Below are 27412 nucleotides of genomic sequence, written 5' to 3'. Positions count from 1 at the left end.
GCACTTTTCTTTTTCTTTCAGCCAGAAAATGGCCCTGTTTGGTACTTTTGGAACAAAGAAGTCAATATTTATGTAATGTTAGAATGCAGAATATCAAAACACTGGAGGATATCCTGCTATATATGATGTATCATTTCTGTCTCTTCATGCCATAAGTAAGTGTTTCCTACTACCAATTAATCAAATTCAATAAACTTGGTATTTTTAGAACACCTAGCACATGGATAGAACTATATTAAAATATAATGAAGAAATTTATAAAAATCAGTCAAAGCTATGATTATGATGCCCATCATACAAGAAAAAATTACTAGACACATGAATAAGGGAAAGAAAAGTCACTTCAAAATAAAAAAGGAGTCAACAGACACAGAAATGACCCAGTGCTGGAATTATCAGAGAAGAAATTTTAAAATTTTGTAGCTGTGTTCAAGGACTTAAATAAAACAACCATATGACTATAATCAGTTCACAGACAAGGAATTTCAGCCAGAAATAGAAACTATAAAAAAGATTTAATGAAAATCCTCAAACTAAAAGTGCAATATAGGGCGCCTGGGTGGCTCAGTGGGTTAAGCCACTGCCTTCGGCTCAGGTCATGATCTCAGGGTCCTGAGATCGAGGCCCGCATCGGGCTCTCTGCTCAGCAGGGAGTCTGCTTCCCTCTCTCTCTCTGCCTGCCTCTCCATCTACTTGTGATTTCTCTCTGTCAAATAAATAAATAAAATCTTTAAAAAAAAATAAATAAAAGTGCAATATATAAAATAAAACATTCACTGAATGAATTTAACAGAAGAAGAACAGGTCAGTAAACCTGGAGACTAATTAACAGGATGTAGGTTGGAAACAAACAAAACAGAGCCACAGGGACCTGTGGGACAAGGTGAAGCTGTCTAACATAGGTGTGACTTAAATTTCTAGAAGGAATTTTTAAAAGAATGGGGCAATAAAATTCTTAAGAAATCATTGTTAAATTTTTTTATTTATTCATTTATTTAATTTATTTTATTTTATTTTACTTTTTCAGTGTTCCAAGATACATTGTTTATGCACCACACCTAGTGCTCCATGCAATACGTGCCCTCCTTAATATCCACCACTAGGCCATCCCAACCCCCTACCCCCCTCCCCTCCAAAGCCCTCTGTTTGTTACTCAGAGTCCACCATCTCTCATGGTTCATCTCCCCCTCTGATTTCCTCCAACTCCCTTCTCCTCTCCTTCTCCCAATGTCCTCCATGTTATTCCTTATGTTCCACAAGTAAGTAAAACCATATGATTCATTTATTTTAGAGACAGAGAGCATGCATGTGAGCAGGAGACGGGTAGAGGGAGAGAGCAAACCCTCCAGTGGACTCCACCTTGAGTGTGGGACCCAACACTTAACCAACTGAGCCACCCAGGCTCCCCACTGTCAAAACATTTCCAAATATGTTAAGAATATTCAACAGTCTCAGCAACCTTCAAGTAGAATATAAAGAAAATCACATCTAGAAATACCCTTTACTTATCACACTATATAGTATACTGAAAATCAGAGATAAGGAGAAAAGTCATAAAAGTAGCAAAGAAAGAATGACTTACTGTATACAGAGGAATAAAGATAAAAATGATGGCTGACATCTCATCAGAAACATTAAAGATCAGTAGAGAATGGGATTATATCTTCCAAGTGCTAAAAAAAAATCATAAACTGTCAAGTAAAAATTCTATAACCAGCAAAATTACCCTTCGAAAATGAAGGTGAAATAAAGATATTTTTAGGTAAACAAAAGCTGAGAGAAGTTGTGGTTCCCACACGTGCAATGTAAAAATATAATAGTAAAATAAATAAAAATGCTAAGAGAGGTTCTTCAGGCTGAAGAGAAACGGTAACAGATGGAAACTTAAATCCATAGGAAGGGATGAAGAGCGCCAGAAATAGCAAATGTGTGGGTAAAATATATTGCTATTTTTTTCCTATTTAATTTCTTAGAAAACTGCTGATTAAACCAAACATGAAGCCAAATAAAAATAACGCTTTTATGTTATTTATAACACGTACGGAAGTACAATATACCATAATACCACAAAGGATGGTGGTAGGTAGAATTACACCGTTGAAAAGTTTTTGTTCCACACGAAGTGGTACTTCATACACTAAATTAAGTCTAGATACACTGTACACTTAAGTTAAGTATGCTCACTGTAATCTTTAAAGCAACAACTTAAAAAATATACTTTAAAAGGCAGATTAGAACTTCCTGGGGGCAGGGGTCACATCTCATTTTGTGGAAGTCCCACAACCCAGAACAGTGCTTAATATATACTGAGAACATTCTAGAACAGAGCCTAACATGTACTGAGTCCTGGATAAATGTTAAATTAAGCAATACATAGACATATGTGGATAAAATTAACAGCATAGAAAATGGCGAGCATCAGAAAAGAAGCAGAAAGAAAATGTCATTAGAGTTTAGAGGTGAGAAAAATTATTATATGGAAAGAAGATAAAAGTTTTGCACTTATGGGAAATAAAGATATTATGGGTTCTCTGTGTCTGGGGTCATTTCTTCTAGCGGTGGTGGCGGTGAACTCTAGACTCTCTACTCTGCCAAGGCTCACTACTGGGGGCTTTGCCCCAAGGTGCCTTGAACTCCCAGGTTCTGCTAGTTGTGCATCGTGATAATGCCCTGTCCCTCTCGGTCATGTCGTTGATCATGATTGAAATGTAATAATTATTTACTTCACTGTGGCTTTAATATCCATCACTACTGTTAGATGGTGCATATTATGAGAAAAGACAGCATCCGCTGAGCTCACGGTCATACCCACAACAGACACTGGACACAGAGGAGGTTAAGCACAACTACATGTTGCATGGCCACTGCACTTGGGAAATGGATGAAATCTTAGAAACTGTCTAGATGCTACAAGTGCATCATTTCATGGAGGAGCAAAGAGACCACAGTAGCAGATCTCTGAAACACATAAATGGTCCAGGTAGATGGGATCTACTGGAACCCACATTTCCAGACTTCTAGACCAAGGCTCTCTGGGCTGGGTCAAGTAGAGGTTCCATCTGCCACCCCTTCTTAAACTTTCACATGACCAACAGTCAGGGTCCTGTGTCTCACAGGGGACCACCAGACAACTCATTAACACAAAGCCCAGTCCTGCATGGACCTTATGAAAAGCTGTTAACATTCCAACCAAATGAACAAAAATAATAGTGTGTGTACACAGAGAGTGTTTATGTGGCAACTGAGAAATGGCTTTCATTTTTAAATGTGCATGCACAGAGATTCTGGGGGAACATTTACATGTCAGTCTTGTGCATATATGACCTGTGGCGCCTAACTAAGAAATATCCAAATGTAATATCTTAAAATTCAGAGGACTAACGTGACTACCCCCCATCACCACGCTGATAAAAAGGGAAAAAATGGTCATGGTCTCATAAGTTAGATCAGAAAGGGGGGATGTTACTTTAATAGAAAAAGTGCAAACCTCCTTCTCTTGTCATTTAATTTCTTGTAGATGTGACCCCTGTGTTTCTTGATAATGCACAAAAAGCAGATTCACTACCTCTAGGAAAAGCATCATTTCTAATTCTGGGGACGGGGTCTTCTGTGCTCTGCTCCTCCCTCCAAGGAGCTCGATGCCTCACTGAGGCAGAGGGGACAAGAATGAATCGGAGCTTGACAGGAGGGCATGAAAAACCTTGTGAGGATCGTGATTTCCTCTGCTCAGAAAGAACTTCTACTAAACCCATCCTATGGTCATACCCAGAACATGCGGGTTTCCCCAGGGCAAAGCCTCACTGACCAGCCGGAAGGTGTTGTCAGGGAAAAAGGACAGCTCTGCTCTCCTGCTCTCGGCTCCGCTGCCCTTTCTCAGCCTTTCCGGGAAAGACCTTCTTCTCCCCGTGAATGCTGATACAGGCTCCTACGGTGGCGGACCCTGGAGCTCCTGAGCCAGCCCCTCCCTTCACCAGGGACCCCCTGAGCAAGGACCTTCCCGCTCTAACAGGTCTGGCCAGGAGACAGCGGTGGGAGGCTGCCCCCGGGAGGGGGGGTGTATCACCACGTGGAGATTCCCCATCATGGTGTCAGACTCCTTCCCTCCAAACGCCCGACCCCAACATTGCAGTTAGGCCACTGCATTTGCAAGGTAGGTCTGTGACTTGGGGATGACCAGGAGGGGACGTTCGAGACACTCCATTCCCCATTTCCTCCCCACTCACACTTTTGTTATCCCTCTGCATGTCCCCAGGCTTTTTATTTTCCTATTACTTACAAAATAACAAAGAAAAATTATTATAGAAAACTTTGCAATTGCAAAGGCTTCTGTAGGCTACACAATTCAAAACCACGTTTGTTTGTTTTTTTTTTTTTTTTCTGCTGTGCACCAGCTCTGTGCAATTGGCACTTACTGGAGACAGCTTTCAAAGAAAATATGTTTGCGGTTCAAAGATAAGCAGGTTTTTAGTAAACTGTCAAAAGGACTTTTTTTTTCATCTTCTTCACTGCCAATGGAAAAACCCAAAAAGAAGGAGTATGTAAGAAGGGGAAAGCATTCTCTCCAAGTTATGCTACACGTGTAGACCTAGTTTTCTGGAAATTCATCAATGGATAGGATAATCGGGGCCAGCGTCTGCTCCCACCACTCCAGCCTTACCTCTCGTTGGGTTGAATGAGGGCAAAACACCAAAGTAATCGTACATTATAATCAAGACACAGGTTTTTTTTTTTCAATTGTTATTATTATAATTATCCATCTCATATGAGCTTTACATTAAAAAAAACCCTATGTTAATTCAAAGCACAGAATAAAAAACCTTTAATAAGGGGCTGTTCTGTTCAGTTATAACTATAAATTGCCCAAATGGAGAGATATCAGAGGGTAAAGAACAAAACCAAGAGAAGACCCATCTTGGGACCCTCAGGCCACCCGTGGAGAGGGACAAGTCAGAGAGAAGGCTGAACTGACCCTCGTGCTAACAATAAAGTTTTCCGGCCAACAAAGAGGACCAGGCAGTTCCGGTTTCCATGGAAGGTGCTGTATGGTGGGCTGATTACGTGGGTTACCCTTCCAAGGCTGGATTCTGCTTGTTGCCCCCATATAGTATTTATTCAGAATAAGCTAATACCGTGTCAGAGGATCTTACAAAGGGGACTGCTGATATCAAGGCCAGAAGCCCATGAGAAAAACATCAACCTCTAAAGAGACTGTAAGACAACATTTAAATGAAAAATAAAATCCTGCCCATCAAGGAGGCATAACTTTCTTCCCACAACTCTTGATGATTCTACCAATGAGAAGCAAATCCTTCATTTTCAAAGCACTGATGCAGACTCCAATCTAAATGGAAAGAGGCAGACCCATCATTTCTTTTCTATTTTGGGGACAGGGGTCTAAGACTCGAAGCTAAAAAGTTCAGGAAATTTTATAAAAGCACCATTCTGTTTTGTTTGTTTGTTTGTTTCTGTACGGAAACAGACTCCCAGATCTCTCAGAACTAATAGCACAGGGACACCCTCCGCATTAGCTCCCTACGAGCAGATGGTAGTCTGAAATTTTTTTGATAAAAACAATCCACTGGCAGGGGTTGTCAAGAGGTCAGTGGAACCCAGATTACCAATTGATCAGCTCTAATGGACTGTGGTAGCAATAAACCCAGAGCCCGTGCGCAGACCTGCTATCCCAGTGACAGCGATGGGGCCGACATCCAAGCTGTTAAGACTTGCATTTAATAGCATTGAAGCTTTGCGGCTTCAAAACCTTCATTGAAGAAGACCTGCGTTCTTCCATGCACATTCATTTTCTCAAAGCCTTCTCTTTCACAGGTTCTCACAAAAACACACATGGTTTACTCTGATCCAAAGAAGACTTTGCCAAGGTCGGAGGTCCAGGTAGTAAATGACCCTCTGTAATATTGACAGATTATTTCAACCTCTACCCTCATGCAGACCATAGCTATAGCCCCTGATATAAACTGGGCTCCCCTTCTTTGTGCCCAAGAGAACTAATTTTCTCAGTCTCTCTCTCTGTCGGTCTCTGTCTGTCTCTCTCCTTTGGAGAGAGATGCTAATGCTGCATTTACGCCTATAACACCACATTTGACAAGGGAATCAGCTGCACTACACCAGAATTCCACTGAAAGCTTCAATAATAGGAAATCAGAACACTCTTGAAAGTAACACTCACTTCTTAGGGACAAAAAAGGATGGTTCTAGGTTAGCTGAGTTAAATCACAGAACATTTGTCCTCTGCTGAAGAATAAATAATCCCCTCGGGTCATTACATCATTACCTCCCTTGCCCATTCATGTTTTGTAGACAACTGATCTCAGAATAAAATTGACTAGATGAGCTCTAAACACCACCAGATTTTTCCGATAATCTTTTTCACTCTCCTATAAACTCACTGCTTCCTGTTGGACCAGTGGATGCAAATACTTGGTCCAGAAAAATCCAAGAACAAGGCCAGTCTCTCCCATATAAGTATAATATAAGGAAATCAGGAAATTCAACATTAATCCATCATTATTATCTAAAGCAGAGTCCATTTTCAAATCTTAGCTTCTGGTTCTGGATCGGTCACATTTCATTGTTACACATCTCTTGCATTCTGTAGTCTAGAACAGGTCCTCAATGTTTCTTTCTCTTTCTTGAACTTGGAAGGTTTGAAGAGGAGTCCAGCCAGTTACTCTGTAGAAAATTCCTCAATCCAGATTTGTCTGATTTCTTTTTAAGATTTTATTTATTTATTTGACAGACAGAGATCACAAGTAGGCAGAGAACCAGGCAGAGAGAGGGAGAAGGAGGCTCCCCAATGAGCAGAGAGCCCGGTGCGGGACTCGATCCCAAGACCCTGAGATCATGACCTGAGCTGAAGGCTGAGGCTTAACCCACTGAGCCACCCAGGTGCCCCTTGTCTGATGTTTTATCATGATTAAATTCAGGCTACACATTCTGGGCAAGAATTCTACATCAGGATGCTGTCCTAAAGCTCAACACACATCCGGAGGCATTTGATGTCCCCTTGTCTCATCACCAGTGACACTAACTTTGATTACCTTTTTCAAGTGGCATCTGCCAGGTTTCTCCCATGGTAAAGTTGCTACATTCCCCTTTGTAATTAATAAGTAACTTGTGGACAGATACTTTGAAACTATCAATGTTCAACGAATTCTTTCCTACTAGTTTTAGTATCCACTGAAGATTCTTGCCTGAATTATTACCCTAATCTTCTATCTCCACCATCTCTCCTGTATTTATTAATTGACATTCTACTGTAAGAGCTTTCCCTATTCTTTGTCATTAAAAAAAAAAAAAATAGGCTCCATGCCCAGCCTGGAGCCCAATGTGGGGTTTGAATTCCAACCCTGAGATCAAGACCTGAGCTGAGAGATCGAGAGTCGGACACTTAACTGACTGAGCCACCAAGGTGCCCTGAGCTTTCCCTTCTTATTTATGTATAAACTTATTTATCATCTATGTCTATTTATTTGTATCTTATTTGAGTGGACCCTTAGAACTAGAGGGATTCTTATTTTACTCAACATTATAATCTCATTTGAGTTTCTCTGAGTTGGGTTATGGTAACTTACAACAAGAATATTCCACCAGGAGAAGGAGAATGTTTCTCTTGGCAACACATTCAAGAGGTCCTTACAACCCTCATAGTCACAAAGTTGCTTCCTGATGCTTCTCTGTCCCACTCTAAGAACTCCAAACTCTCTGAAGAGGAGGCACACTCAAAATAAGGCCAGCACAGGGCCCCTGGATCTTCCTACAGTCACCAAGTAGACCTGGCTGGGGGCAGCAAGGTGCTTCTTCAGCTGACTCCTCTGCCCCTTCTCCTGTGCTTTTGTTCAAAGAGCTGGGCTGGCCTCCCTGCCCCTCTCCTGATATTACCAATAGTCCCTGGCACTTCTCCACCCACCCCTACCCCCAGAACCTCTTGTGCTTGGCTACAGTCCTGGTTCTCTTTGCTTCATATGTTGGTGTTTATGCCTAAAAAGGACCACCAAATGGTGGGTTTGACAGTTTCTCTTCCCTCTCTTCCCTCTCTGCATCCTTCTGCACATAGCTCAATTTCAGAAGACTGAACTACATCAACCCCACCAGTAGTTGGCTTCAGCCAATGGTGGGTACCAGCAAGATATCAGAAGGCTAGACACCATTATCAGGATATTATCCCCCTAAATTTCATCTTTCTAGTTCACCAGGATTGGCTGTGCATCTCTATCAAATACCCTTTCCAGATAGCAACTCTACCTTGGTTCTGGAAACCACTCCTTCCTCTTGATCCTCAGGCCAGGAGTGTGGTTTGCCCTGGGTTAACACCATCACTTGTTGGTGTCTGGGTGTTTCCTCTAACCATACCTTCGTAAATACTCCTTTTACTAGACTTTCTTCAATTACCCCCATTTGGGTGAGCATTCTTTTACCCATAAGGCAAAAAATATAGATGGGGAGGGATGAGAAGAGGTTCATCCATGGAATGAAGACACCAAAGGCTATTTTTGTAACACCACCTTCTCTGTGCTTGCATATTTATGTCTGCCTTTATCATTTCCAATAAATGAAAACACAGCAAAATAAACACTACTTCCTAACTGTAACCACATGCCACTAGAAGAGATACATTCTAGCAAAGCACAGACTTAAAGATTAAGATTCACTCCTTCTGTTTACCTAGCAGTGAGGAAACACCATAGAACTCAAAATGAGAATACAGATAAGATTTCCTTCAAGAGGAAGAGGAACTCAAAAGAACCTCCAAGTATTATTCAATTCATTTGTTACCTTGTAAAATGTTTTCTATGCACATGGCAACATCAAAATCCTTCTTAGCCGAACACAGGTATGCCATAGCCGGATAAAAGATCTACTGCAGAAGTTTATTAAGTAGATGCTCTAACCCCATTTCAGTGAATGCTTTAATTTTTAGACACAATTAACAGTCAATTCAAGATTACATCCATCACCAATTTTGCTTTCAGTCAGGGAAGCGGGATTTACACATATTCTGCTGTCTATCTTATCAATATGCCATTAGGAGTCCTGATGACTATTGTTAGTTGACTGGTTACGTCCTCCAGAACTGGGGAGGAGTTCATCCAGATCTGGTTCTAAGCTTGTGCATGAGCGGGTGTCGTTACCAACTATAATAGTCATGGTGGAAACGGTTGGGGATCACCACCCTGCCTCATCAAGAAATAGGCACATTTATTCCAACTCTGTTCCACCCTCCTGAAAGCCTCTCTCTCCCAGGTACTGAAAGCAGGTGTTTCCAGCACACTTCATGTTTCTCGTTCGGCAGCCAACACATGAAAAATTTAACTCAACCAGAATCGGTTACCTGCAAGTCTGCGTCAAATTCATGTTTCAGGTGTGCCTCTTCTGCAGCCTCCACAAGACGCTGAAAAGAGAGAAGGCAACATGGAAGATCAGTACTGTGACCCGGACCCCCTGCCAACAATGTGAAAAGATGGATTATTTCTCCATTGCCCCAAGATGACAGACTGTGTCACGGCACGCGCACGGTGACTTGGAGCCTTTGTGCCCACAAAACTGAGAAGAGCAACATCAGTGTCCAAATCTGGTTTTTGCCTTCATCGTTGAACCAACGTTTTTCCAGCATGGTATGTGTGTATACATGCGCACAAATTCTGCATCCATTTTCATAGCAATTTGTAACAATTCAAAGACACTGGCCCTCGAGGCCCCATATGTGGATGCTGAAATCAACCTAGAAGAGTGTCTTCTCTAGGTACAGAAGGCTCTCGGTCAGGATTCATTAAGTTAAGCCCAACACTAAGTGGGCTAACTTTCTTCCCCTTTGGTTTGGGAAACACTGCTTGTGTGAATTCCCTCAATCATTCAAAGCAGTTCTTTCTGCATCCAGTTCTAGGGTATAATTATGAGCCGACAATTATTTGAATTGATGGCACCTCAATGCCATTTGACAATCTGCATTCCAATAAGAAAATTGCTGAAATTAAATCAATAAGCAGTACCCATAAATACACAACTCTTGTTATTCTTCTTAGCCAAATAAATTCAACCAATCCATATTCTTATGAAAGCACTTTCATAAAATTCCATTTAAAGGCCATTAGTCACCTGTCGAAATCATTTTTACTTTGATTTGAATTTGCCAACATTAAGTTGAAAACATAGGCTAGAGAATATGGAAGAAAACTCATTTAGTGAGATAATAGCTTACTGAAATTTCATCGAACTAAAAGCAAAACCATCAGATCCAGGTAAAAATTCAGCCGTTTCTATTTTTCTCCTGGTTACTCTTGTAGCCTAGGCTATCTTTAACTTGTTTTTAATTGACATAATACAGACCCGAGTTTAATCTAAGGCCATGTTTGAAACATGATGACATAGGTACTCATCATCTCTAAATGATTACAAATCAACAGACAAATGTTCCATGAATAATTACTAAATTGGAGATGGGAATGGAGAGGTTGGAATATATGTGGGTAACATTAATACACCAATACAGACCATTAAATTTTCTCTCTCCATAGAACATACAGAGAAAGAGAGAGGCCAGCCAGGACAGTGCTGCCCACAGACAGGAATCAGGGAGGGGTAGCAAATCTGGGTTTCCCACACTTCCTTCAGGTGGTCCGGAAGAGATTTTCCCTTCTCTGGTCAATCAAAGAACAGACCCCAGGAGAACATTACAGGTTCAGAGCCAGAAGACCCAGTTCTAATTCTAGCCTAGATGCAACCCACTACATCTTAGGCAAGCCCCTTCCCCTCTCAGGCCTCAGTTTCTTCATCTGAAACCCCTGAAACAGTGACCCTAGAGTAGTGCTTCTCTGAGGGCTGTCCCCTTCCAGAAGCAGTGGTTTCATCTGTGAACATGTTGCAAATGAGTGTTCTCAAGCCCCATCCCATCTTACAGAATCAGAAGCCCTTGCAGTGGGCCCAGCCATCTGCTTTAACAAGCCCCCCAGGAAATTCAGAAGCCACTAAAGTTTGAGAACCAGTGACAAAAAACAGCAGCCCTCATCCTAGAGCTGAACTCATCCCTGCTGCTTTGATTAATGATATCCCCCAGCCCTCCAAGGCTTTTCAACTTTCATTCATCTTTTTAAAATCTGTGTATATAAGTATCTTCACTAGAAGACATTACATGCTTTCTAGAAGAGAAGCATACCACGGAGAGGATGAGAAACAGGGAAAAGGAAAAATAAGGAGACACACTCTATGTAGATTGGACCCGCTGGCTCCAAGCTTTCATTGGGTCACACTCTTCCTAGAGTCATCCTCAACAATGGCGTCTGCAGCCACCTGGGATCACATGATCCAATCTGCAAATGGATCCAGGTGGACCTTGACAGATGAGCGACGGACAGTGGTGCAAGGAACCTACGTATTTCGGAGAGCTTATTCTCTTCATCTTTGTAACAGATTTAGAATGTTGATGTATGTGTCATGAAATCAGTTACATACTGAGGTTTACAGAATGGTTACAAATATTATACATGTCTGGACACTTACATTATCAAAAAAAGTCATGTCAGATATATTTAAAAGTCATATATATTTTAGATAGTTACCTAAACACACAGAGGTTACTGTTCCGTGGTGTCTGAGTACTCTGAGAACCCAGAGAAGAAATGGGGATGACATGTGCAAACAATTGGGAGATAAGAAGAGGATAAAACTTCAGGATGACCAAGACAGATAGTATTGGAAGAAGTGAACAGTTGGAAATGAGGGAAACAATGAAGCAGCATAACATCAAGAAATAAGAGAACAAGATGGAAATAATAGGTAGTTGAAATTATCATGAAATAATACAGCACGAAATGTATCTCGTGTATATAGAAAAATGCATTTCATTTGCCTTTGTGTATATATATGTATATGCATATCATATACACCATACAAAATTCATATATAACATAACATGAAATGTATTTCAACCACTGAAATACACGTCATGGTGTTAGGAGTTAGTAAGACAGTTAGGTGGTTAGATAGCATCCCCGACAAGAAAATATGAGATCACGACAGCTAAGAGAAAACAGCACTGACATCCTGTTCTGCAGCTTAGACATGACCACAACTGACATTCTGCTTTGCAGTCTTTATAGAAATGACTTCTACAAAACCTCCTAAAATAAGACAATTAACTACAAAAGCATTTGTCAATATCAATGCAAGGGGCAGTTAAGACCTAAGCCCCCAGATGTCAGCCAAAAAAGACCATCAGCATGTGGACATGAACCTAATAGGTAGACAGATACGTGACCAAAGCCCTGATCAGCACAACTCAGCACACCCTGATTGCTTAAGAAAGTTCTGCAAAAGAGCTGGTATAAACCCTAAACTTAGAAACTCTGACGCAACCCACTCAGGTCTCCCTCCCTCTCCAGGATCTTTGTACTCGGCTCAATAAACCCACTCAGGGCTCCCTCCTTTGTACTCTTTTGTACTCTTGCTCAATAAACTTTGCTTTGCTGCCCACCACTCTTCATCTGGTCTACGTCTTCGTTCTTCAAAGCAGTGTGACCAAGAACCTGGGCACCAAGGGGACACAAATCCTATAACAACGGGGTCCAAGAAGGGAATATATTGGAAACAATTCAATACCATTGCACTAACTACTAAGATCAGCCAGAACCCTGTTTTCTGTGTGGAGCAGGGAGTACCCTGCTAGTCAGCTAGCCAGCTTTTATGTTCATTCTCAAGTTAAATTTGCCACATGCCTTTTTTTATTTTAACTTGATTTAATTCATATGTGGGTTTTTTTGTTTCCATGAAGATATTTTCCCATCAAGCTTACTACAAAGCCTTAAGAAATAAGATTCAAAAAAAGATGGTCCACTGGCAGCAATACGTACTAGTTATCTCATGTAAAGGAAGGAATTACTCTGGAATAGGGCTCTTTGAAAGGATTCACACTTGCTGCAATGGACCACGGGGCTATTCCAATCTGCCCTGTGATGCTACCAGAAGACAGGCCCACATTTTATGGGAAAATTCAGGGGCAAATCCCCAAAAACAAGTGCATCTCTAGTGCACAACAGTAATGACAAACAGCACATCAAGATCTGTACCCCTTTGGGAAAGAATGAAGGACAGATGCTCTTCTGAAATATTCTTAAGAAGATACACGAGTAAAAAGAAATGTTATTTTTTTTAAAGATTTTATTTATTTATTTGACAGACAGAGATCACAAGTAGGCAGAGAGGCAGGCAGAGAGAGAGAGGAGGAAGCAGGCTCCCTGCTGAGCAGAGAGCCCGATGTGGGGCTTGATCCCAGGACCCTGGGTTCATGACCTAAACCGAAGGCAGAGGCTTTAACCCACTGAGCCACCCAGGTGCCCCAAAAGAAATGCGATTTAAGAAGTATATCATGTGCTATCAATTTATCTAAAACAGAGTCCTGAGGACAGAAATTCCTACTGTTGATAAAATGAAAATAAATTAAATCACCATTTAAAAGTCAAGACCACTCAACTTCCACCTCTGACGTTTGCCAGCAGAAAAGAACAGCCTCTCATCTCTCCTTCCTGAGCAAATACCCTTATCATCTAAGTCAAATTAAGTACGTTTTAAAAATAAGTTTTATTACCACTTGCAGGTAAGGAAAATCAATTAAAATTTGCTAATATTTTAGTTATTATATAAGGAACCACTGAGCCCGAGGGAAACTGTTCCTCGATTATACCTATTGGAAAGGCAGTGTGCTTTTAATAATAATAAGTTAATTTTCTTTTGTATGAATTCTCCTTTCGGATCTGCAGATGGGATTATAGAATTGTGAATGTGGTTTTTAATTAAAACTGAACACTGGAAATAAAAATGGTTTTGAAGACTAGCATTCAAAACTGAGCTCTAAGGCAAGGAAACAGCAGTGTTGTCCACAGATCCTCCCCACTCTGATGCCAGAGCTATCCGTCACTCAACAAAAATGATAACAGTGTACTAGAATACACATCCTGGCTTTGGAACAAAGCATCTATGAGCCAAAAAGTTGCAGTTCATGAGTTGATGTATGTTTCAGCGACTTTTAATATTTCCAAATAACTCTTCCCTTTTAGTGAAATAAACACAAACAAAACTATCTTTATAAATAAGAAATGCTAGAAGCCATGGACCATGGACACTATTTATAGCCATGGTGAAGGCAAAACTGCCAAGAGGAATAGTGGGATATTAAAGCATTTCATTTAAGATCACATCTTATTTCTTGTTAGAATGACCCACGTATAATCAGCATGATGCTACAGAATGCAGTCTCCCATCTCCTCCCCCAAAAACACTTAAATCAAGACTACAGCTAAAGACATCGTCGAAGTCAAGCTTTCCGTCATGGTTCAGGAGGGGGGAAATGGGACACCAAGTCACAGTATAAATTAGATCAGAAAAAGAAAACGATTTTGTTTGTTCTACTTGTATTTTATTTTATTTATTATTATTATTATTTCTTTATTCCTGATCATGTCGGCTTAACAGGAGAAAAGAAAGAAAGGATGGTACCGTGAGGGGATGGGTGAAAGTAACAGAAAATGTGATATGCAACAAAATAACCTACTACTAGACTCCTACTAATTCTATCAGAATGAACAAATTATGTACAAGTGAAAAAAAGTTTCTTAATAAGAAAGGAGAAAAGGCGGGGGAGGGAGCAATTACAAACGAAAATCCTTAAAGCAAAACAGAAATATAAAAACCATATGGAGCAGGAAAGAAAAACGTTATTTTTATTTCTCATGTTAAAACTAAAAAGCTTTGGCTTGTAATTGCTGTTATAATGGGATATTGGAATTTAACAAAGATTTCAAAGTACTTAATACATTTTGTGGTTTTCATTTAACGTTTTGCAACAACACATTTAATAATCAGGTCAGCATTTTTACTGCCATTTTTTTCTGGAATGAATACATAATTCTTTCTCAAAAAAAAAAAAAAGTGGGGGGGGGCGGTTAAGCTCAACTGAGGTGATTCTAAGGAAAATCCATAACCATTAACATGGCTTTGGGTTGCACCAATGGTTCACTCGAAGCTAATGATTGAATTGTCAAAAATAGCAGAGAGATCACATGAGTCTTTTTTCAAATCTAGCAAGCACTAAACAGTGTAGAAGAACAACCAAATAGATCAATCAAGAGTGATAATTGAGGTCACAACCATACCCGGTGTGGCATGGTTCATCTTTTTTTTTTTTTTTTAAGATTTTATTTATTTATTTGATAGAGAGAGATCACAAGTAGATGGAGAGGCAGGCAGAGAGAGAGAGAGAGGGAAGCAGGCTCCCTGCCGAACAGAGAGCCCGATGCGGGACTCGATCCCAGGACCCCGATATCATGACCTGAGCCGAAGGCAGTGGCTTAACCCACTGAGTCAGCCAGGCGCCCCCCGGTTCATCTTTTCCTTACACTAAATTCACCAGCCTTTGCTTAAAGGGCTGCAGTTTGATGGAGGACGAGTTACACCTTCTGCCCAGCAGTGTGTGCCTGGGGTTAATGCTATCCTAGTACCCTATAATGTGTCAGAGTTTGAACGCAACATGTTGACCATCTACAGGAGTGAGGGCAGAGGAGACCCTGGTCATCTCTGCATCCCAGATTTCAAACTCAATTGATCCCAGAAATAAAACGAAAAATCTCTATCCTCATTAAAATGCTGTCAGCACATAAAAAGATGTCTCTGGGAATCGGGACAAAATGAGATTGATTTGTTCCCAGGGCTAATTTCAAACACTCCTTTCTTATATGAAGGGTCAGAAACCAACAGTTTGTGAACCATTAAGTGGGGGGGGGGGGTGGACGGGAAGAGGAGGATGTTCAAATTTACATTTCCATTCCTTCTGCATGAAAATCCCTTCCCGTTTGTTCTCAAGAGGTTATTTTTATTACTCTGTGTAGATTCATCTTTGCTGCTTTTGTAGCTGGAACACTCAGATCACTATTTCCCAAAGCGTGAGACTTGTACCACCAGGGAGCCATGAGGCAACATGAAGCTTTTGCAGAAGGGTAAGAGTCACACACAAGGGAAAGAGTGATTTCATCATAAAGGGGCAAGTGACAAAGAATGCTGGCCGTAGGCTAGGACGCTTCCCAAAAGAAAGTGACATCAAAGTTGTGCTGCTAAGGAGAACAGAAGGCTCTTGCAGAACAAGGAAAGGTGTTGAGCCAGTGTCCCAGCCCATGGGAACATAGCAAACAAACTTCTGGAGGCAAAAAAATGTTCCAGAAACAACCAGATCTCAGAGACCTAGATAGAGGGCCACATCAACCAAGGACCAGCAGGCAAGAAGCCAGGGCAAAATCAAGAACCTGGAAAGATGGACACAATTAAACAGGGAACTCTTCTCCATCCCACTGTGGAACCCTGAAATCCACAGAGTCCTATCTGAGAGCTTCCTAATATTCAGTAATCCTTATTGATACAAATGTTTTTACTTTTCAGTTCCGATAGAAATGACACATAGAAATCACCAACTATCAAGACGATCATTTCTTTAGAGAAAAACAGCTTTTAAGGAGCCTTCATTATTTCTTTGTTCCTGTAGAAGAAATAAGCTTTGTTGCACACCAATGAACATTTTGTATAAAATGACCTTCTGCCTGAAAGCTGCAAAGATTGCTTCTGCTTTCAAAACGGCAAACATTTCAAAGTGGATTATAAAAGCTAATCTATAAAGTTTCCAGAGAAAGCAGGTAATGGAACAAAAGCGCAAACACATCCAGCCGGTACCTGGGGCTCTCTCCCCTTCCTTCACTCCTCCCCTTTCCCAGCTCCTTCAGGTTACCGAAGCCCACATCAGACTTGTACAAGACAAAATAAGCCTAGAGCTTACATCAGAAGACAGGATCAGAATGAATAACAAACTATCTTTGTTTCCACGGGAGATAGCTGTTATCAATTTGAGGCTGATTCAATCAGTGCCTGTTATCAACAGGAATGGTCAATTTCCAAACCAAAGCCGCCTCATTCTACAGCTAAGGCTACATTGGCCCAAGTGCAACCCGTGCGAATCTACTGCAGATGGAAAGAACCAAAGTTTGCTCCAGGGGCTGCCCGAGGACCAGGGCGTCAGGCAGGGAGTGAGGAAGAGAAGAAAAGTACTTTTTCCAAAAGATCCCGCAGTTGATGGCATGGGCTCCCGCTCATGTAGCCTTCTTGGGAATGGCTTCATTGAATAACAGAATCAAGTCTACTGAACCATAAAGCTTAAAAAGTCCTCTCAGGACACTTCAGCTGGAGGAGAATAACTGGACGAGTTCCTTCCTGGGCCATGGAACTGTCATTAACTTCTTGAAAGGATAGTCCAGGATGAATGGGACTATGTCAGCTTGAAGATAGACATTTGTTTTCCACAAAAGAAATCACCTATCAATGAAGGCTCTGACGGTGGTGAATAAAATTCTGTTCCAGCCCTTAATTACATCTTTTCCAGGACTTACTCAGAAGTGTGAACTAAAACCCCCACTGGCAGAGCACAGAAGGTACCATCCAGCTAGCTAAGGGAGATGGGAACATCTATATAAGATAAGGCACAGCCAAGGTAACAAGGTCTTGGGGTCAGTGCGAAAATCTGTCCTACAGAGTTTCTATTCCGAGTTGTCGTCCACCTCTGTTCAACTTAGTTTAATAAGTATTTGATAATAACCCATTAAGTAATCAGAATGGCACCAAGAACTGAGTGGGACACCAAGCAATAACTTAGTCCTGACCCTGCAGAAAGCTTTTGGTCCAGTAGAATGAAAATGGGTCTCAGAGCCTAAGAACAAGAGTTTGAATCTAGATCATCCTACTCCCTAGCTGCTTGATCTGGGGAAAACCACTTCTCTAAGCCTCAGCTTTCTTATCTGAGGCACCAAAATAATACCCTCTTTGCTCTTGACTTCAAGATGAGGACGTAGACACAAATTATTTCCTAAAGGATTCGGCACAGGTGCAAGAATTTATTATGATGGGGCAGGGGAAGACACAAGATGTTCAGGCATAACATGGCTCGATTGTAACAAGGACAGCTCACAAAGCCTATGCCTCCCACGGTTGGTGCTCACACGGGGGGAACTTGGAACAGCTCCCCAAGATCACAGTTACAGGGAGGTTATATGAACGCTAATTCTGCTGCCAAGGAAAGAACTCCAAAATCTCATGTTCACAAACACAAGGCTGTGTGTGCACCTGCTCCATGACTGGTTTTCAGAATCCACCAGCCTTTTCCAGCTTCAGCACCAAAATCTGTGATCAGTGAGACTGAAAATGGAACGAAGCCAGGTTCTTCAGCGAAAGGTTGGACTGATGTCCTCAGAATGGCACAAACACAGAAATTAAGCTGTTTGCCAAAGCAGCCTCCTTTGACGGATGGCACCTGAGAGATGGAATCGACCAGTGAGTACGGCAGGCAACTCCCAACCCCTGTACCCCAACCACGGCCAGAGGAGGGAAATCCTCTCTCTCCTTCAAAGTGGAAGAACACAGAGCAATTTCCAAGTCCATTCAGACTTTACCTTCTCCAGACGGATTCCTACATACATCTGATGCATGAAAACGCTATTCTAATTCTTTTTTTATTCTTTCTTTCTAACCATCCACCCAAGTGGTTAAAGGCAACTCCAGCTGGGGGTTGGGAGGCAACATATTTTGGTCCGGAGAACAGGATCTGGAGTCAGACAAGTCCTACCACCTACATGGCTGCCAGAAGGAGCTTTTAAGAATAATTTTGATGGTGTCCTTCCTCTGTTGAAACCCTCGGATGACTGATCACTCGTGACCATGACTCACAGGCTCTTCACGATTTGGTCCTGCGTGCTCAGAGGCCCCCTCCTGCCCAGGCCCCAGACTTCCAGACATCTTTCTAACTCCAAACCACCAGACTCATCTCTGCCTGTACCTTTCCTGTATTCTTGGCCAGTGATGGTCTCTCCCAGGTCCCCGAATATTTGCCTCCTCTTCCTTGTCATTCTTGCTGCAGGTCCAACGACCCCTCCTCAGGGTCACCATCACCATCCCACCTCCCACAGAATGGTGACATGCTTTGGTCTTTAAAACAGCACCGAGCACATGGCCAGTGCTCAAAATACAGCCATGACACAAATGAAAGACGATCTTTTATTCCCTCTACTACATGCCAGCCACAGTGTCTGGCTGGGAATATAAAATTTATAAGATGCATCTCCTTCCTTGGAGGACATTATAGTCTAGCAAAGGAGACAAAGGAATAGGCAACCACACTCGATGTGATAAAGGCTCCACGAGGAGGAAACCCACTGAGGGGATCAACTGGACTAGGTTTAAGAGGTACAAGGAGGCTTCTCATCTATGTTGAGACCTAAAGGATAAGAACCAGCCCAGACAATAGGAAGGTCCTTCCAGGATGAAGACACCGCATGTACAAAGACCCTAGAGCAAAAGAGAACATGACATTCAGGCAACCACAAGGAATTCAGTATAGGGACACACGCAGAGGCGGGACTGCATGGAGGGCGGTAGCACAAAAGGAAGCTGGAAAGTTTTAATATTATTGAAGTTATCCAGATTTTTAAAAACTTTTCCAGAGGGTGATCCAAAGCAATAAAGAGAAAGATGATACAAGAGGCACATTAAAGCTATTTAGGAAAGAAATCTGTGAGACTCAGAGGCCAACAGGACAGAGAGAATGAGATGGACAGAGTCATGGTAACTAGCTTAGGGCTGTGAACCACTACCTAGTACCACCAGGATACCAAGGAATGGTCAGAAAGGGATTCGGAGTTCAGGAGGAATATTCAGGGAAAAGAGGGTGGCAGGTGTTGCAAAAGCTCACAGTAACACCAAGGAATGTAAAGACGGAAAATCTGCTGGGTAAGGGTATGCGTTGGACGACACCTGTAAGCGACCCCTTCTATGGCAGGGCCCAGAAGCCTGAAAACTACATGTTTGAGAATCCCTTGCCGCAGGGCTTCAGATTAGATCCTGGAGAGACCAGTGAGGCAAAGAGGGAGATGCCAATATTCTCCAACTGAAGCTACGGCCAGGTGTGTGGGCATTGGTACATGACACTTGTCTTTGGCTGGACTCATCCGATGCCCTCCTGAGGACCACCCACGGAGTCTACAGAGGCTAAGGCTGGGGGTGGTTCTCCCTGAAACCACGGCACTTCCTGACTCCACACACTTGGACAGCAGCTTCCCCGGCCTCATGCCCACGGTTCTTCCAACTATCCGGTGAGCTTTTCATTCCCTATATTAGTCCTTGCCTACTTGAATACCTAAAAGTGTTTTGACTTTTCTGACCAAACCTGAATGAGCGAACTAGAGGAAGACTGCGTAAGAACCATTTCAGAGCAGAGGTAGGGGCAGGGGACAACGTGCAGAGAGCAGAAAAGTGGGAAGGACAGGAGTTTGGGAGAAAACACCAGACTCTTTGTATCAAAATGCTAAGAAGGAAGGAAGAAAGGACGGGAAGAAGGAGAGAAAAGAAGGAAAGAGGGAGAGAGGAGAGATTTGGGCATAGCACGAAGGGAATGCCGGGGGAAGGAAGGCTTTAGGACAAAAACATGCTTATTGCAAAAAAAAAAAAAAAAAGTAATAATAACTGTCCTGGGAAGCTCCCTGAAGGCCCGCTCAGCTCCAGGACCTCTAGGATCCTTTCCAGGGACCAGCCATTGGGCCCAGGCCTCCAATTCAAAGGTCCTTAAACTTAAGACTTTCTAGTTTATCTCCTAAGGAGATTACAGGTCCCAGAAAAACCACTGGCCTGGAGGGCAAAGGCTCTCTCTTGCCATCCCCTTCCTGGACCACACAGCCTATGGGGCATTACAACTTTTTTTTTTTTTTTTGCTTGTATCCTTTATTTTCTTGGGAAGAGCTCAACTATACTGCATAGGTACTCTTTGTTAAAAAGCCATAATTTGTTCAAAGTAAATATTTAAAACATACCACAACTTGAACTACGCTTTGTCATTTCTTCACTTCCTAACGTACTGGGCGCCTTGAGGTTAAAAAGAATCCAAATGGCCTGGGTCATCCTTGACTTTTGGAGGACCTTGGGAAACAGGGCCAAGCTGGCTTTTACTCCTCTCGGCTAAAGTAAACCACAGGTACTTATGTGGGAAGCTTATTCCAAATGAAATCAAGAATGATGTGAAAAATAAAACTAATCCCATGAGCCTAGGCCCCGAACATTTTACACAAGCCCCCTGCCTTCCATCAACGTCTTCAGGAGAGGCCGTCCTCCCACAACGCAGAAATACCTGATGTCAATATTCTGAACCTCGCCCAATACTTGCAAGAAGATGACAGCTCCAACTCAAAATGTGGGGTGGCAGGGGACCCGTCCTGTGGCACGACACCGTGTGTGTGAGCATTTGACTCTACGGGGAGCTAAACAACCAAGGGACTGGGTTCGGAACAGAATGTGTGTACCTTAAGCTCATTTTCTGTTATTTTCCCCTTCTAACTCTCCTTATGTTCCTTTGTGTTCAAGAAATGACATTTTCGCCCTCCAGAACCAAACTTCACATTTTTTAAATTTCTAAGGATGAGATGCTAGCTTAAAAGATAAGCTGGCTCTCCCCCTTTTTAATGCCCAGGTAATGAACTGAAATTACATACAGAGTTTGAATTTTTATGGGAAGTTATTCTTATCCTTTATTCTCTCTCAGTTTCAAGTCTCTGCTCTGTCAACCCGTAATTATAACTTTATTTCAAAATGTCCAAGAATGAAGCAGATATAGAAACACGTGGTAGTGGTACAAGATTTGAAGATTTATTATTATTATTATTATTATTATTATTATTGATGAAGAAAAGACAGAACCCCTGAAGGACTAAGTCCATTTTACATAAAAGTACACCAGGACCAAAATCTTAAGTTCTCTCCATGTTTATTGTTCATGCAACACCTCATTTGTAAACCAAGTTTGCACTTGACATTCATCATGTTTTGCTCACACGTATACCCCTCCTCATCCCCAGTTCACACTCTTGTAACTTTCCAGTGCTCTCAAAGGACCAAACAGAATGGAGTCTTAGGTTGGGCACAATGCACTGACCACGCCTCCCCTCAATGTTCACCGTTCGTCGGCCTACTCCCCTTTTTTTACTGTGAAGGACAGAAGGAGTAGGGTCAACCTTACCAAATTTCCACTTTGTGAATCAAAAGGACATCAGTCATTCTAGAAAGTTGAAGCAAATTCAAAAAATATATTTGAGCTTCACTGGTTTTTAATTTCCCGTTAATATTTCAGAGGATGTAATGAGGTCAAGCAGATCAAGCAATCCTAGGAGATGCTAAGGAAGGGAATGGGCGGGATCAAGGCCCGCCTCTGGGCCAAAGGTTACAGGTGTTGGTCCATTTCAGCTTTATCATAAGCCTTTGGGTCCTATCACTTCCCCATTGCACCCACTGGGTACAGTCTCAGAGGCATGACGAGACCACCCCATATAGTGAGCCAGCAGATGAGGTATAAGGTTAGGAATGGAACTCATGTGGTTGAATTTTACGAAGACTCAAACCATTGATGCCAACATGAATGCCCTCTGGAGTAACATCCAAATGCCCTTGGAACCATGGCCAGAATGCAGCTGTCTCAACATCCTTCAGTAAAAACACAGCTAAAAATCAAATAAACTGAGGCCAGGATGACTTGTCTGAACCTTGACTTTCAAGAGCATTTTGCTTTAAAACCAGGTGTAAACAGAGGGCAAAGAGCCAGAACGGAGGAAATGGCATGTTCTCTTATCTTGAGCATCCTTATCAGAAAGCACTCCGGTCAGCCAGTTATCTGATAAGAGAAGAACAAACCGATTTTGGTTTCAACGTCCTCCTGTCCCAAAAACATGGATGAAAATCAACTTTGAGGGAAAAAAGATCATTGGCAGGCTGGTTGTGATGGTTGTGTACTATCTCTCACTGTTGAGTGGTCCTCCCTTTTGGGCGTGGAAACCACTCAGAGAACTTCCTGTCTCCATCTCCATGGTGACAGGAGGTTGGCACTAGAGTGAGGACCGAACGTTTAGTTTTCGATGCGCTGGGAGAAGCAGAAAGCTTGGGTAGCAGCCACTCAGTGGTGCCCGTTAGGTGAAGACCAGTTCCCTCACCAGGGGTGAGAGGCATGGAATTGGCTCTGTAGCAGGAGATCTGTCCATGGGGACACACTGCCGCAGCCAGGAGGTGTGGTCCCCACACCACAGCACTCAGTGCCTTGTCAGCAGCATCTCAATGAATCAATAGCCAGGATCTCTGCTTTCATGGGGCTTATGTTGGAGAGACATACGCAGCAAGCAAGGAAACAAATGTATTAGATCACATCAGGTGAGAATAAGTATCCTAAAGATTATAAAAACAAGGCAACGCAGTCAGGGGAGACAGCCGTATAGATGTGTGGAGTGGTCAGGAAAGAAATCCCTGCAAAGTTGATACCTGAAAAATAAGGAGGAAGCTAGAGGCCGTCTGAAAGAAGAATGTTCCAGGAAGAAGAGCAGCAGAACAGCAAGTGCAAAGGCCCTGAGGTGCTGGTTGCTACAACCAAAAATAGGTCCATGAAACCATATCTAAAATTGCTGGGGCCAGGTATCCTATGCTAGTTCAGTTTATTTAGGTTTTTGAAAGAAAATGATGCATACTTGGGGTGCCTGGGTGGCTCAGTTGTTAAACATCTGCCTGTGGCTCTGGTCATGACCCCAGGGTCCTGGGATCAAACCCCCCATTACAGTCCCGGCTCAGCGGGGACGTCTGCTTCTCCCTCTCCCACTCCCCCTGCTTGTGTTTCCACTCTCGCTATGTCTCTCTTTGTTAAATAAATAAATAAAATCTTTAAAAAAAAAAAGAAAATGATGCATGCTTATTATCCATATTTATTCTAAATCTTCAGTGAAAGCTGGAGCAGCACCCCATAATCAAAGATAAATATTTCTATAGTAAGATATGATTATTTTCATTAAATAGAACAAAAATTTATTATACCTACCTATATGTCAGTTCAGATCAAGCTTTTCCACCAAATGAATAATGAAAAATTCTCAATATTTGAAATGTTCTAGATTTCAAAATTGCAGTGTGAGATTGTGAACCTACTCAGGCTTGAAAAAAGAAATAATTAAGTTGATAAAAGGGTCTCGGTTTTATGTTGTTAGCCTTGAAGTTTTTCTTAGCCCTTGGCTCAACTATCACCTGGGCCAGCAAACCACAACATTAAATGAGTAAGGACAGATCAAATAAATGGGAATGGGAAGAGAGGTCTTATTGCCATGATGAAAATGCCCAGACAATGTGATGTGTGCATCAATCATCATGTGATGGCGATACATACACAGAACTTGGCAAATTTACTAAAATCACTGAGTTGTACACTGAAAACGGGTAAATTGTACTGGATGCCAATTAAACATCAATTAAGTTGTTAAGAAAAATATATCAATGGGAGAAACTGAAATGTGAACTAATGGTCTATTTTGCAAATGTAGAAACCCTCTTACATATCACACGATCCTATTTTCTCACATTAAACACGTGCCTAGTAATGTAAAATAATACAGTCACTTCGGAAGACAATCTGGCAGTTCTCTTGAAAGGCTAAACATAGACTAGCCATATGGTTCAGTTAATCCACTCCTATATAGGCACACAAGAAAAAGAACTAAGTCCACGCAAAAGTTTATACACTAAACATTCTTAGCCATGCTACTCATTAATAGCCAAAAATGTGGAAATAACCCAAATGTCCATCAGGCAATGAATGGATAAAAAAAGGTGGTGTAGCCACAAAATGGGATATTATTTGGCAATAAAAAGGGATGAAGTACTGCTTCGTGCCACTACACAGAACAACCTTGGAAACATGCTAAATAAAGAAAATCAGTCACAAAAGACTGCATATTGTATAACTAAAGGTATTGGGTTTCTTTATGGGCTGATAAAAATGTTCTAAAATTGATAGTGGAGATGATTGAACAACTATAAATAAACTAAAATCTAAGGAATTATGCACTTTATAAATGGGCAAATTGTACGGCATGTGAATTATATTTCAACAAAACTGTTGCCCCCCCCCAAAAAAATGTTTTTTTAGTATACTAGGGTGGAATTAAATATGTATTGTTGTCTGATCTTCTTCAACGCATACAACAGCTCCTTGGCACCTGTCACGTTAAGCGAGAACAACCTGTCAATCACCATCAACAGAGGGAAAGTTCTCATCCTGGGCAAGTCTGCAGAGAGATGTCAATCTCCTTTAAAGACTTACGTATTTACTTCGTTCTTAATTAGGATCTTTTATATGTCTTTAGCACAACAACCCATTTCCGATTAACTAGCTAAATTACTACCACTTGCAATAAGCATGACAAGAAACACTAAATAAATATTATTCAGATAAAAAGTAAGTTAAATATATTAAAACGATCCTTAGACATGCACTCTTTGGAACATTCAACCCCTGTTATCTACGAATTACAGCTTTGATGTCATCTAGCAGAATTCTAAGGTCGATCCAGAGCTAACCCACAAATAGCACTAATTAAAAATTTTCTCACTTCTTGGGAAAGAAAACACCAAATGGAGGAAAAGATCATAGGTTAGCAATAATGTTTTGGAAGGCTTATAATAATTTTTTACTGTTTGTTTATATCCCACCTCATTCCAAAAAGATTTTCTTGTTTTTACGCTCAAAATTAAGAAAAAAAAAAAAAAGAAAGGCCTCTCTTATTAAATTAATTAAGAACAGACCATCTTAAGGGAAATGAAATTAATAAGTCAAGACATTTATTTCATTATTTTCTTGGTCAACAAATATTTATTAAGCATCTGCTGTATACAAAGAATCAGACAGTGGCCAGGCACTGGAGGGAACTTAAAAAAAAAAAAAATACTTGTGACAGTCTCTGTCCCATGGGAACTTAGAGTCCTATCTGGCAATCATAAATAATTACCCCGATGCTATTTGTAGATTTCAAATTCGAGAAGTGGAGGAAGTTGAGGGCAGGAGAACTGACTCCCCCTCCTGAGGCCAGGAAGACAGAGCAGATGGATTCTGATCTAAGGCTAAAAGGTGTTTAGGACGTACACAGGTTCCGAGGAGAGAAGAGGGATATGCTTCGGGAACAGAGCGCACAACAGTCCGGGCAGAGAGCTAAGTAAGGCCAGACAGCACAGCGGGTCCAGTGCAGGGCAATGTCTGGACCATCGGTGTATGGGCTGAACTTCATCCTACATCAGTTCAAAGAGGTGCTAGAGGAAAAGTGACCCAGGGTCCTGAGAGGCCAGGGTCCCCTGGACAAGGCTTTGTCTTGTCCCACGGTCCCCCGGGGTGGTGTGTGCAGCTCTGAACACCATGCAGAGGGCTCCCCAGCTTAGCTCTCCGCTGTCATGGCAGAGGCTGGCCACACCCACCAACAGAAGGAACCTGTTCCCATTCTAAGCTGCTATTAAAAAAAAAAAAAAAAATTGGGGCGCCTGGGTGGCTCAGTGGGTTAAGCCTCTGCCTTCGGCGCAGGTCATGATCTCAGGGTCCTGGGATCAAGCCCTGCATCGGGCTCTCTGCTCAGCGGGGAGCCTGCTTCCTCCTGACTCTCGGCCTGCCTCTGCCTACTTGTGATCTCTCCCTCTGTCAAATAAATAAATAAAATCTTTAAAAAAAAAAAAGTGTCATTAAATTATATTAACAGCGGCGTTTTGTTGTTGTTTGTTTGTTTTGTTTTTTTTAAAAGAACAGAGTTCCTTAGTCGTCTCAGGCCTGGGAGGCAAAAAAAGAAAGATAGCACTTTCAGTGACCTATCACAGCCCTGAGTACATTGATGTTACGGGTATATGTATCTGTGATTATTTCTATGCTGTGAATTTAGTGCCACTAGATGGGGAGAATGTAAACAGGGTAAATAACATAAGCAATAAAGGTTATAAGGGAACCACACATCCAAATATTAGCTTGCCTCAGCACACAGACACTGATTAGTAAGCTGATTATATCATATGAGCTGGCTCTGTGCTGAGAATTAAGGTTTATATACACCAGAAGAGACCAGTGACCTTCCTGGGTTCTGTCTTTCTCTCTCTCTCCCTCTCTCTCCCACCCCCCGACTCTCAAAAGAAATTAAGTTCAGCCATTATTTATTAAGCTAAAACTAGTAAGACACGTTTCCTCTTCTTGAAGAACACCATTGCACAAAACTGTAAAGGAAACAAATATCTAGTCAAGTACCTACTCTGGGATATGATGAATGTTACAAATAATTCACATGTGGCAACTTTAAATAAACATTTAAATAAGATCAAATGCCAGTAAAGTAAGTCAAAACAAGAACACCAGCATGCGCCTACATATTCTAATGAAATCTTGTTCTTCATATAACTTCCCTCATTTGCCAATACTTCCTGAAGGCGAACCACTTATTGTTTAGTAAGTCATGGCTTTTAACATGCTAATTCAACACATACTATGGACAGAGCTAGT

The 27412-nt window shown here is 41.7% G+C and overlaps 1 protein-coding gene across 1 annotated transcript in view; it reads right to left on the bottom strand.

Annotated features, from left to right (window-relative positions):
* The window catches only part of CACNA2D3 (calcium voltage-gated channel auxiliary subunit alpha2delta 3), an 867979-nt gene that overhangs the window by 606274 nt on the left and 234293 nt on the right, over window positions 1-27412 (bottom strand). The window contains exon 4 of the mRNA XM_059161213.1: window positions 9350-9409. Coding sequence (XP_059017196.1) covers window positions 9350-9409 — 60 coding nt within the window. The remainder of the gene's footprint in view (window positions 1-9349; window positions 9410-27412) is intronic.

The sequence above is a fragment of the Mustela lutreola genome, chromosome 2 (genome assembly GCF_030435805.1).
Source record: "Mustela lutreola isolate mMusLut2 chromosome 2, mMusLut2.pri, whole genome shotgun sequence".
In the NCBI taxonomy this organism is placed as follows: Eukaryota; Metazoa; Chordata; class Mammalia; order Carnivora; family Mustelidae; genus Mustela; species Mustela lutreola.
Note: the sequence above shows the minus strand (reverse complement) of the source record. Positions and strands in the feature narration are given on the sequence as shown.